The following is a 13481-nucleotide window of genomic DNA, read 5'->3' on the forward strand; positions in this document are numbered from 1 at the left end:
AAACAACTCGTCAATCGAATTTTCGTAGCTCAAGTTTTGGCTCTCGGAAGGTGGAGGTGAATAGTAACTAACCCTCACCTCTCCTATCTTCTCAAGCTGCACCCCTCTCTCTTTTGGGGAGAAAATGAGCTGAAAAGCTCTTTTAATGAGCTTATATATGTTGGGCCTTGAGCCTAGTTTGGGCCCAGTCAAATTCATTAGCGTTTTTAGCCCGTTTGGCCCACTTTGGGCCAAAACCTTTAATATTAGTGCCCGATTTTCAATTCTAAATTATTTTTACCCCTTTCAAAACAATAAATCAATCTTCAAAATATTATTTTCCAAAATACGCGATACTGGACAGTCTAAAGCTGGTACTGCCAGCTTAGGTGCCAGTACGCCTTTTTACAAAACTTTTCGAAATAGATATATTTTTCAGCTAGAAAAATTCATTGAAATCAAATTTCACCTTTTTATTTTCAAATTAAAATTTCTAAATTTTGAATCTATCTCGGGCACTTAAAATTATTATTTTTATAAACGGTTTTATGTGAAAAACTCCGGCTCTTACAAGTATAGTAAGATCAATCATTTCATACAAGCATGGTAGAGATTTTTAATATGTTAATGGATGTTAATGCGAGAAAACTTCAGTGGAACTTCTAGTTTTATGTTGTCAATCTTTGGGAAGTTTCAAATAGGTTCAACGGGAAGGAGATAAATGTCATAGAGATGGTTCTTTAAGATAGTCAGGTAAGTTTTTTGAACTTTATTTTACCTTTGTGACTTACTGGGTTTTGGATCCAAGACTCTTTTGACATTTATGCTCTTATGATTTGTAAGGTGGTAGGATCCAAGCATCAATTCCAAAATCCTTGGTCAAACGGTGGAGAGGTAAGATTATAGAGTTTAAGATGTACATCATGACTCACTTTATAGTAGTGGACAAGATGGAGAAAATCAGGACAATAAATAATAGATGGTCCATAAATTTTTCACATAGGATAACAGTTCAGCCGGTTGCTCAACCAAGCTATCCTTTTTCAAGTTTTTTGCTTTAAACCTATCCCAGAGTTGCTGGCTGCTGACAAGATTGACAATTTTATGGTAATAGGTGAGACTATATCGTATCAATTTTTTCTATATAATATGTGATATGCAACCGAGGTGCATGAGTATTTCAATGTTTATATTAACCTGTGAACTGTTGTAGATGTCATAGGAGAAGTGGTTGGTAAGGAGGACCCAAGAGAACTAATAACTAGAAAAGGAAAGGAGACTAAATGATTGGCTGTGATTATTGAGGATCTCGAGTAAGATAATCAGATTCCAGGTTGATCTTTTCCCATTTATTAATTGATATATAACTAACGACCATCAATAAATGTTATGCATGTTATTCAAGAACAACAATATTGGGTGTGTGTTCTTTGGAGAAATGGTAGACCAAATACTTTCATATCTTGAAGAAGGGAGGGTTGAGCCATTAATAGTCATAGCACCGTTTTTCAAACCCAGCAGATGGAATGGTATGCATACAAACCGTTGGATGCTTTAAAATAAACATTTTACTTGCATAAACAAAAGGACGTATGTAGCCCTCATATCATAAAATAATATATTGCAGATAAGACATCCGTGCAGAGTCACTTCGGCTATTCCAATTTACGTATCAACCCCGACCTAGAAGAGGTCAACGAATTTTGTAACAGGTTGAATAGAAATGTAGTTAGTTTGGTTATGCAACAAAAGATTTTATGTGCATGTTTAAAGTCTGAAACTTCTATTTTGTAGGAGGCTTTCTGAAAAACCTTCAAATTCAACGAGGATTACTCAAGTTTCATCGCATGATCCGCGTTCCGATGTAGACAAACTAAAACATGCAGATGTCGAGGTCAAAACCATAGAAGAAGCTCTAAGCTCTACATACGTGGAGACACTCCATACTACAACCAATGTTATAAAACCTCATGACTTGATAATATTTTGTTTTGGTTTATTTGTTTTGCAGGAAGGACCTATCTGGATTGCTGGAACTATTGTTTCAATTAATGCTGAAAAAGACGATTGGTTTTATAAATCATGTCAGAAGTGTCCGAAGAAGTTAAAACTTCAATTGGGAATAGATATGAGTGTGGTAAATGTGGCCACACTCACGAAAGTGCATCACTTAGGTGTGATAACTAATCTTAACACAGTAGGTGCATTTGATTTTATTTTTACTCAGGTCTAATTTTTTGTTTCGATTTGTTTTAGGTTCAAGGTCGAGGTGATGGTGTACAATGGAACAAGAAGCATCATGTTGTTTATGTGGGATAGAGAAACGATACAATTATGTGGGAGGCAAGCTGACCAGATCAAGGATGAGGAGGTAATTAAAAAATGCATTAATGTTTAGCTAAAAGTTCTTTATCTATAACCATAATAACTTTCTTAAGAGTTTGTTTAATCTTAATAGTGTACTGATGGGAAAGGTTACCCTCCAACATTGGATTGCATGATGGACAGAAGGTTACTCTTCAAAGTAAATGTCAAAGCGTCAAATATTAGGCACTATGACCAGGTTTATACTGTCATGAAGATTTGTGATGATGAGGAAATTGTAGAGATGAATCACCCAAAAGCATTCCAAAATACTCATTCTGCTACTTTAGCTATATGTATTTTATTTAATTTGGTTCCAGGAAATATGTTGGGATTTAGTTAAACTCATGTTTTATAATTTCTAAGTAGGAATTTTGTTTGCCTCTTTGTAGGAGACCGATTATAGTGACTCGCTTGATGTCTTTGCAGCTGCGGTTAACCTGCACAATGATACTGAATTTATGCTTTCTGTGGTTAGTGTTTAGAATAACTATTAAACAATTTGGTTACCCTGTTTTTTTTTAATTAGCATTCCACATCAACTAATAGCATTTGTCTAAATAGGATGGTTTGGAAGACAATGTCACAAGTCTCAAATCCAAAACCCCAGCAAAAAGAGCTCCCATAGGACTAAAGCACAAACTGGCTATTAATCTTGACAAAGAAGATGTGGGATTTTCCACAAACAAATTTAGCCGAAAGGAAGGGAAGAGGCAAAAGATGCAATCTCATGAAAGTTATAAATGAACTTAGTACCCTAGTCAGTATATTTTGTGATTTTTATTGGTGTTTTTATTTTAAGCATAGTATCCTAAGTAGTATTCTTAGAGTTAGCTTGAAAATCTTTTCAGAAAGTGTTTTGTTGGGTTTCTACAAGCAGGAGGAATGAGTTAGTATTACATATATTTGGAACAACTTGGAAATCTTTTGGAAAGGTGTTTTCTTGGGTTTCTACAAGTAGGAGAAATGAGTTAGTATGAAATATATTTGGAAATGTTAAGTTGATGGAAATTGATCCTTAATCCTATGTTACAAGTAGATCAAAACTTAATTAAGCTAGTAATACATTATTTATTTCTACTTTTTATTTGTGAATTGTTTTCTATTTGGTGGAATTGAATTCAGTTATGGAATTCTGGTAACATGAATTGGATAATCATGCAGCGTTATGGTTTGGAAATCTACATATGAGGCGATATTGATTACAGAGTAGATGAGATATAAACAAGTACATAGTGAAATTACCTCAGTATAAACATAATGCCAAGACTCATCCAATACTAATGTTTATCGTGTAGGACACACCTGGTCAAATTTCATTGTTACATCAGTATTATCTATATAATGAGGTGATTTGTTAAGTTAATCAAAGAAACACAAATGTACATTTTCTGTGATAGACTTATACAATTACAGACTAATATAAGTTAAGTGATATAAGTTGAAAGTATTTGTATTTAAACATGTATTTCTTCATTTATAATTTTATTGTGTTACCTTATTTTATCAAACTATTTTTCACACAAGGATTACTTATTTATTAGTCCATATACTCTTCATAATGGTCAGAGGGGATGTTTTCATGCACTATAATCAATGATTTCATTAATTGTAGGCCACACCTGGACAAATTTTAGGTATACATCAGTATTATTTACATAATGAGTCAAGTACAAATGTAAATTGTTAAGATAATAAGACAAACACAAATGTAAATTATCTACTCATACATGGACAATTTAAGACTAATATAAGTTCTGGGATTCATTGATTTCATTTAGTGATTAAACAAATTACGTGTTATGATATGATCTTATCACTAGGCATTCAGTTGACAAATGTCTACTAAAAGTGATCATGCATTCTAAAATAGGCCAGAACTAAGTCTATACGAATAAAAAAAAGAACCCAGCACTTGATTGAACAAAATTTATATAGGACCAGTGACTATAATGGTAACCTCAGCTAAAGTACCAAGGCAGGCTTGGGGTAAATGGTAGCTTTCTTTCATGTGTACACAGCTTTTTATCATATTGAACATATAAGTTTTTGTTACTATTATAGTATAAAAATATCTAAAAAGTTACGAAATTAGCCACTAATATATTTAAGTTACAAGTACACACATAAAATATATATTTTTATCAGTGTCATGTAGAAAGATATATAGTATATCTTGAGTCATATTAATTAACAGGAAATGCAATGCATGCAAAGGCTAATCTCAAGAATTCTAAGCCAAAATGGTTAGTTGTCAATGTTTACAATCTTGATATTCTGCACGAACTTGACATGACTATATATCAAATGCAATTCATTGGCACATAGATGAAAGGAGACATTAGGGGGTTGACTATATAATTATTAATAGGGATGAATTGGCGGTGTAGATGGTCAGGACATATTATAGCAGTGGGTATTTTAACAAAAAGGGAACCAATCTACCTGTATAATACATCACAAGTTCCTAAAAAAAAATAACAAATCCCTTAATTGTTGCTTGAAAAGTGACATCAGATAAAACATGATGATAGACATCACATGGAAGGAAGAAAGGCAGTCACATAGGAAATAGTTTGAATTATATTGACCAGTTGACTTTTTTACACGGATTAGGCTCTAAGTAATTTTTAGATATACTTTATAACAACTTTTGGACCAATCGCCGTAGCCAAAAAACGTGAAAGATGAATGACCCGTATTAGTAATCAATTTGAATCACAATAAAAAGGCAACTGGTGCACGAAATTGTAATCACACTTTTACAATCCGCACAATTAACCAGCAAGTGCACTGAGTCGTCCAAGTAATACCTTACGTGAGTAAGGATCGAATCCCACGGAGATTGTTGGCTTGAAGCAAGCTATGGTTATCTTATTAATCTTAGTCAGGATACCGATAGGGCTCTTTAGTTTCAATTGTAAAAGATGAAAAAGTGTAAAATGAGTAATTGTTACGCAGTAATGGAGAATATGTTGGAGTGTTGGAGATGCTTTATTTTCTGAATCTCTGCTTTCCCCCTATCTTCTTCTTCACGCACGCAAGTCCTCCTTTTGTCAATGGCTACCTCCCGTCCTCTCAGTGAAAATGGTCCAAATGCTTTGTCACAGCACGGCTAATCATCTGTCAGTTCTTGATCATGTCGGAATAGGATCCATTGATCCTTTTGCGTCTGTCACTACGCCCAACACTCGCGAGTTTGAAGCTCGTCACAGTCATCCGATCCCTGAATCCTACTCAGAATACCATAGACAAAGTTTAGACTTTCCAGATTCTCAAGGATGCTGCCAATAGATTCTAGCTTATACCACGAAGATTCTGATTAAGGAATCCAAGAGATATTCATTCAATCGAAGGTAGAACGGTGGTGGTTGTCAGGCACACGTTCATAGATTGAGAATGGTGATGAGTGTCATGGATCATCACCTTCATCATGGTTAAGTACGAATGAACATCTTAAAGAGAAACAAGCATGTTTGAATAGAAAACAGAAATAATTGCATTAATTCATCGAGACGCTGCAGAGCTCCTCACCCCCAACAATGGAGTTTAGAGACTCATACCGTCAAAAAGTACAAAGTTCAGATCTAAAAATGTCATGAGATGCAAAATAAGTCTCTAAAAGTTGTTTAAATACTAAACTAGTAACCTAGGTTTACAGAAAATGAGTAAACTAAGATAGATAGTGCAGAAATCCACTTATGGGGCCCACTTGGTGTGTGCTGGGACTGAGACTTGAGCTTCTCACATGCCTGGGCTATTTCTGGAGTTAAACGTCAGGTTGTAACCTGTTTCTGGCGTTTAACTCCAACTTGCAACCTGTTTCTAGCGTTCAACGCCAAAATGCTACATGGAACTGGCGTTAAATGCCAGTTTACATCATTTATCTTCGTGCAAAGTATGGACTATTATATATTGATGGAAAGCCCTGGATGTCTACTTTCAAACCCAATTAAGAACGCGCTAATTGGACTTATGTAGCTCCATAAAATCCATTCCGAGTATAGGAAGGTCAGAATCCAACAACATCAGCAGTCCTTTTTCAGCCAGTTCCGAGGGTTACCTGAATCTAGAGGTCGATCTCGGATGAGATCTTTCTATGCTGGTCGGAGCTACGGAGTCCGATCTGATGATGGTGGTCAGAGTCGCTGTGTCCGACTCATTGGACTTGGTGATGATGCTGATCCTTCGTCCCCGGAGGGTGGGGGGTACCTGCAAGGGACTCCGATGCTTAAGTTAGCAAGGGTATTAAGCAGGTATTGAGTAGAATCAGAGTATGAGTTATACCTGGGTACTCCAATGTATTTATAATGGTGTAGAGTGACCTCTTTGGATGAGATAAGTTAGTTATCTTATCTTATCTTTATATTATCTTTGACTGGGGTCCTCTTATCTTTCAAGGGAACCGCCTTTATCTCTGCGGGCTTGGGCCGCCCTTGGATTTGGACGTGTTCCTCTATTTAGGCCCTTTGTTTGGTCCTTCCTGTGACTTGGCCGAGCTCTTTGAGAAGAGATCGGGTTGTCCTGACCTAAAGAGGTCAGTCTCTTTTTCTGTAGAACATCCCGGGTCAGACAGCTCGACCCAGGGTATGAACAGTGCCCCTGCTCGAGCTTGGTCTTTTATCTGGAAGCCGAGTCTTGGTTTTAGGACTTCGAGCCTTCTCGGGTAAAGCCGAACTCGAGCACCTTGTCACTTTATCTTCCGTAGAGCTCTTTCTTGAATGCGGAACGCTTCTGTTCCGTTTCTTCTAAAAGCACGCGCTTTTTCCTTTAGCATTTTTTTTCTTGGGAATGCGCGAGAGTTTTTAATGCCCTCATCAATTTGTTTTGTTCTGTTTCTCTTGGTTTTCTTTATTCAAATTTTTGTATCCAAGAGACAGTTTTCCTTTCCCTGTAACTTCCCTTCTTTTTCGCCGTTTCCTGTCCTGCACCTCTCATTTCTTTGTGACACTTTGGCCTTCGCTTGGTGCTTTCCACTTTGTGGTCGCTTCTCTGCTACTCCTTTTTCCAAGTTTTCTTCCTTCTTCTAGGTTGGTTTTGCTTTCCTCTTCACCTTTTTATTTCTGCTACTTTTGTTTTTTATCCTTTTGATGACGCCTTGATTTTGTATGCTTGGAAAGCTTGAATCTTTTCTTTGTTTCTGTTTTTACTTTTGGAATGTGATTCTTCAATAAAGTTTTGATTTTTGCCTAAGTTGTTGTTGGAAAGCTTGAATATTTTCATACTACCATGCTTGACTGTCACTACGATGTATGTTTTCTGATTTTCTCTTCGTCTTTCTGTGTGCTTTCGGCTGGATTTCCTGGTAGTTTAGTGCCTTTAGGGTTTTTGCATGTTGCTGCATTTCAAAAAAAGGTTGCTCCTTTGATGGCTTTGTTCTGTCGGTATTTTTTCTACGGAATGGAGACGATGGTTTCTTGGTGATTTCTGGTTAAGAGAAAAAGGGGTCGTTGCTGGGGTGTGAACTTCTAGGTCCCTTTGGGTTCTTGTTCTGTGGTTGCCTCCAAAGGATGCCCCTGGATCTTTTGTGTAGGTCCTGGGGTCTCCTTTTGTTCCTCATACTGTGCTGGGTTGTGTGGTCAAGTTGTTTTGCTGTTGTCTGAGATGTTTTTTAGTAATCCAATATTCTTTTCTTATTGTAGGACTAGTTGGCCTCATGGCTTCTCGCAAAAATATTGTTGAGACGTCTTCCCGAGTCCCTGAGGGCATGGCTGATTGGGTGGATTCTATGGTTCTTTTGTGTATTTCTGTGGTGGACTCTAAGCTTTGTATAGAGCTGCGAAAACATCATAGGGTTTGTGGTAGCGGTGCCCCGGAGAGGGATTATGAGCTTGTAGTGCCCGGTTCTGACGAAAGAGTTTGTTTTCCCACCTCAGTCGAGGGGGAGCATCCTTTCTTCTATGCTTATGAATATTTCTTTAGTCAGTTGAACATTACTTTTCCTTTTTCTGCCTTTGAAACCGACTTGTTGTGGTCGTATAATATTGCTCCATCCCAGCTTCATCCCAATTCATGGGGTTTTATAAAAAATTTTCAACTACTGTGTCAAGAGTTAGGCATCAAGCCTTCTCTAACTCTTTTTCTTTACTTGTTTGTTTCGGCCAAGCCTGGGGCTTCTTCAAAAAAGAAAGCTTCTTGGGTTTCCTTTAGATCTGCTCAAGGGCACAAGGAGTTTGCCATGTATGACGAGTCCTTTAAGAACTTCAAAAACTATTTCTTTAAAATTTGAGCTGTTGAGGGGGTTCGCCCCTTTTTTCTTGATGAAAATGATGAACCTGCTTTTCCTCTTGAGTGGCAAAAGAATGTCATGGTGCCTCGGGATACTTGGGAGATGTTAGATGAGGTCGAACAGGCCTTTGTGAGTGTATTGGAGGATATTTGGGGGGAGCCTATGCATCTGGATACTAAGAAATTTCTGGGGGACCCATCTTTGGTACAAAAAGTGTTGGGTACTGACTGACGTATTTTCATTTTATTTTATTTACCCCTATGATCCTTGACTTTTGTTTGTTGATTCTGTCTTTTCTGGATTTCAGAAATGTCGAAGAACAACGACTCCATGAAGGCTTTCAAAAAGGCCAGGAAGGCAGCCGCTGCACAAAACATCTCGGTCAAGGCAGCTGGGGAGAGGTCCTCCCAAACCATCATGAAGCCGCCCGTGCCGAGTTCCCCTGGCCCGAGGAGGGTGATCCCTACTCCTCGGGTTCGTCTGGCAGATCCCCCCAATCTTTCGTTGCTGCTTCTGGTGCTCCTCCTTTGAAAAAGCAAAAAACGTCTAAGCCCTTTAACCTAGATGCCCTATATTTTGATGCTATTGAGTTTGTCGACCAACAGATTGCCCCTTATGGTGGGCTTTCTATGGATGATGTGTCCCTTCTTCAGCACCTAGATTTCATTACCAAAAATAGTGTGAAGATGGCACATATGGGTGCGGCCATTTTCCGGACTGTTCAGGGTATCCCGATTCATGCTACTAAATCTTTCATGGAGGAGGCTAAATCGGAGTTTGATCGGATCAAGGGTCTGAAGGAGGAATTGGAGGTGAAGTTGGCGAAGGTAGAAAAGGAACTGGAGGGTGAGAAGGCTAGCTCTATCGCCTTGGCGGCTTCTTTGAAGTTGGTTGAGGACATGGCATTGAAGCACAATGATAGCTATGTCTCGGCTTATAGGGAGTTGGTGCGTCTTCGAGATGACTTGAAAACTGCTCGGGTTGATTATGCCGAGCTTCAGGGTCATCTTGTGGGTAGCGTGACTGCCGCCTATGAGAACCTGATAGAGCAGTTCCGGATTGTTGCCCCTGGTGCCGATTGGACTCTCGTTAGTCTTGATAACGTAGTAAAGGATGGCAAGATTGTCCCGGATGATCCCGATGATGATATTGAACCTCCTCCTGCGCCTCCTGTTAAAGCCTCTGCCCCGCCGGTTCCTTCAGCCCCCTCGACCGTAGTTGAGCCAGATCCTGACTGTCAGATCTTGAATCGAGGCGACGGGACAGTGGATGCGGTGCTTCTCTAGACTCGTCCTCCTTCACCTCATGTTGATGCTGCTACTGGGAAGCCTTTGGACTCTCTTTGATTATCCTTGATAGATTTGTGTATAGCCCGTCCTGTGGGTTTTGAACTCTTTTTTGTAAATGGTATTTTGTTGACTGTTGATAGTTGCTACCTTTAGCAACTTTATTTTGAAAAATAAAATAGTTTCTCTTGCTCTTGGAGTTGGCTTCAAGCGGTCTCTTGAGTCTTTGTTTTATGGTAACTACCTTGTTTTTCACGATATGCTTGCTTGCAGCTTTCTTTAGTATTTATCTGGAATCTTTCAGAGTTGTTTTTTATTCATCCTCTTTTGATTGCTTTTGGCGAGGTCGAGGTCCATCGGGTCGAGCAATCTCCCCTTTGTTGGCTGATTTCCTTAGTTGATCTTTTCTTGAGTTATTTCTAGCAACCCCTTGGGATTACTTTTTATAACTTTTTGTAGCTTTAGTCCGACTTTTTCATGTCGGTCCCTGTTCCGTTACTAGGTAATCGTTTTGGATCTTGTTCAGATCTCTTTTGTACCTTTATCTTTTTCGGGCCGACTTCGTCATGTCGGGCTTTGTCGAGTTATTTGATAATCCTCTTTCTTGGACCTTGTTCAGGTCTCTTTCAGGGATTTATCTTTTGTAGCTTTATCTTTTCGGGCTGACTTCGTCATGTCGGGCCCTGTCGAGTTACTTGATAATCCTCTTTCTTGGACCTTGTTTAGGTCTTTTTCAAGGACTTATCTTTTGTAACTTTTTGTAGGAGTCCGACTTCGTCCTGTCGGGCTCTTCGAAGTTATAGTAATCCTCTTTTATAGGGTTGGCCAGACCTCTTTCCAGGGCTTTACTTATAACTTGGGTTTTTGTGGCTGGTCCGACTTTTGTGCCGTCCAGCCTTTAAGTTATTTTATAGCAATCCATTTTATTAGGACCTCGTAAGGTCCTTTCTATGGATCACTTTCTATAACTTCTTGCATTATTCTGTCTTCATCTTTGCCGATTTCGTAGAATTTGGGTTTTTAGCCCTCGTTTTTATCGTGATCGCGCAGTGAATTCGGTTTTCACTTTCTGTCGATCTGTAGCTTTACAATCGGGCGATGAATGTTTTTAGAATAATATGACTTGAGCATTTGTAGAGAATCTGAGCAAATTTTATTAAAAGAAAATACAAATATACATGAGGAGTTAATTTCCTAAGTCGGGTGATTTGTAGGTCTTGGCAGGGCGCCTCGTTAAAAAATCTTTTCAGGAAAAAGAGTGTGCCCTGTCCAAAATATTTTGTCATCCCTAGCTATAGTACCTTCTTAGGTTGCAGGCGTGCCATGATCTAGAAAGCTCTCGCCCGTCGAGTTCGGAAAGCTTGTAGTAGCCCTTTCCCAGTACTTTTATGACTCGGAAGGGTCCCTTCCAGTTTGCTGCCAGTTTTTCTTCTCCAGATTGAGTTGTTCCTATATCATTTCGGATTAGGATGAGGTCGTCTTCAGCGAAGGCCCGCTGTATTACTTTTCGGTTGTATCTGGAGGCCATTCGTCGTTTCAACGCTTCTTCCCTTATCCGAACTCTTTCTCGGATTTCCAGAAGTAAGTCGAACTCTTCCCTTTGGAGTTGGGAATTGGCTTTTTCGCTGAAATGGATTACCCTGGGTGATCCTTCTTCCACTTCTACTGGGATCATTGCCTCCATCCCGTAAGCTAATTGGAAAGGTGACTCCTTTTGTCGTGGAATGTGGAGTCGTTCGATATGCCCATAGGACTTGTGGGAGTTCTTCGGCCCAGGCTCCCTTTGCATCCTGTAGCCTCTGTTTTAACCCTGCTAATATAACTTTGTTAGCAGCTTCAGCTTGTCCATTGGCTTGGGGGTGCTCAACAGATGTGAATTGTTGTTTTATATTCAGGTCGGCCGCTAGTTTTCTAAAGCCTGCATCTGTGAACTGGGTACCATAGTGATGGAGTGTGGAACTCCGAACCTTATGATGATGTTTCTATATAGAAATTTCCAACTTCTTTGAGCTATGGCGTTAGCTAGGGGCTCTGCCTCAATCCATTTTGTGAAGTAGTCTATTCCTACTATGAGGAATTTGACTTGCCCTGATCCTTGAGGAAAAGGTCCGAGGAGATCGAGGCCCCATTTTGCAAATGGCCAAGGTGAGGTTACGCTGATGAGTTCCTCTGGCGGGGCGGCGTGAAAGTTGGCATGCTTCTGACATGGCGAACATGTCCTTACAAATTCTGTGGCTTCTTTTTGTAGCGTCGGCCAATAGAATCCTGTCTGAAGTACTTTTTTGGCGAGTGCTTGCGCTCCGAGGTGATTGCCACAAATGCCACTGTGCACTTCTTCTAGGATATCTTTAGCATTGGAAGTCGGCACACATTTCAGCAATGGTGTTGAAATCCCTCTTTTGTATAAAGTGTTATTTATGATGGTATAGTATTGTGCTTTCCGTTTTAACCTCTTTGCCTCTTTCTCATTTGTAGGGAGGGCCTCCGTTGTGAGGTAATTGATTATGGGGGTCATCCATCCCTGATCGCGACCTGTTATGGCTAGGACTTTTTCTTCTTCTAAGATGATGGTTTCTGTAGAATTTCTTGGATAAGGCTTCTATTGTTGCCTTCTGGTTTGGTGCTGGCTAGCTTTAAGAGTGCATCGGCCCGGGCATTCTGTTCTTAGGGTATGTGCCGAATCTCGTACTCTTCGAGTTGTCTGAACTGTTCCCTGGTTTTGTCCAGGTACTTTTTCATAGTGGGATCTTTGGCTTGGTAGCTGCCTGTTATTTGTGACGTGACTACCTGTGAGTCACTGAAGATGATAAGTTTTTGAGCTCCAACTTTCCTAGCCAGCTTCAAACCAGCTAGAAGTGCCTCATATTCCGCTTGATTGTTTGAGGCAGGGAACCCAAATTTGAGGGAGAGTTCGATCTGGGTCCACTAGTTGCTTTCAATTATTACGCCTGCGCCACTTCCCATTTTATTTGAGGAGCCGTCCACGTATAGATGCCATTCTGTGGGAATTTTCGGTGTGTCCGTAAATTCCACAATGAAGTCGGCTAGATATTGGGATTTGATGGCCGTCCGAGCTTCGTATTGAAGATCGAACTCGGACAACTCGACTGCCCATTGCAAGATTCTGCCCGCCAAGTCTATTTTTTGTAGGATTCCTTTTATGGGCTGGTTGGTCTGAATTTTAATGGTGTGAGACTGGAAATATGGGCGAAGTCGTCGAGATGTTATTATGAGAGCGTAAGCGAACTTTTTTATTTTCTGGTAGTTCAGCTCGGCTCCTTGTAATGCTTTGCTAATAAAGTATATAGGTTGTTACCCGCTGTTGTCTTCTCGGACCAGTGTTGAGGCTATTGCCTGATTTCCCACTATAAGGTACAAGATGAGTGGTTCCCCTTCCCGTGGTCGACTTAATATAGGTGGCTATCCCTGAAATTTTTTGAAGTCTTGGAAGGCTTGCTCGCATTCAACTGTCCATTCAAATTCCTTTCCCTTCCTCAGAGTGGCGTAGAAGGGGAGATATCTTATTGCAGATCCCGCTAGGAACCTGGACAAGGCTGCCAGCCGTCCGTTGAGTTGTTGTACTTCTTTGATACAAGTCGGGCTTTTCATGTCAAGTACAGCCC

General features: G+C 39.8%; 1 protein-coding gene across 1 annotated transcript; it reads left to right on the plus strand.

Moving 5' to 3' along the window:
- The first annotated feature begins 1417 nt into the window (after positions 1 to 1417).
- On the plus strand, positions 1418 to 3090 carry LOC110276908 (uncharacterized). The gene is made up of 8 exons (XM_021134003.1): positions 1418 to 1508; positions 1607 to 1691; positions 1774 to 1873; positions 1991 to 2049; positions 2236 to 2350; positions 2438 to 2581; positions 2736 to 2816; positions 2908 to 3090. Exons 1-8 carry the CDS (start codon positions 1418 to 1420, stop codon positions 3088 to 3090), a joined length of 858 nt encoding a protein of 285 aa, XP_020989662.1.
- The last annotated feature ends 10391 nt before the right edge of the window (positions 3091 to 13481 follow it).

This window comes from Arachis duranensis, chromosome 10, assembly GCF_000817695.3.
Source record: "Arachis duranensis cultivar V14167 chromosome 10, aradu.V14167.gnm2.J7QH, whole genome shotgun sequence".
NCBI lineage: Eukaryota > Viridiplantae > Streptophyta > Magnoliopsida > Fabales > Fabaceae > Arachis > Arachis duranensis.

Bases quoted from the DNA above. Each gene is read 5' to 3' on its own strand.
- LOC110276908 (XM_021134003.1), top strand. From the start codon at position 1,418: ATGGTAGACCAAATACTTTCATATCTTGAAGAAGGGAGGGTTGAGCCA. The intron at 1,509-1,606 runs GTATGCATACAA...AATATATTGCAG, and splicing joins CAAACCCAGCAGATGGAATG to ATAAGACATCCGTGCAGAGT. The intron at 1,692-1,773 runs GTTGAATAGAAA...TCTATTTTGTAG, and splicing joins GTCAACGAATTTTGTAACAG to GAGGCTTTCTGAAAAACCTT.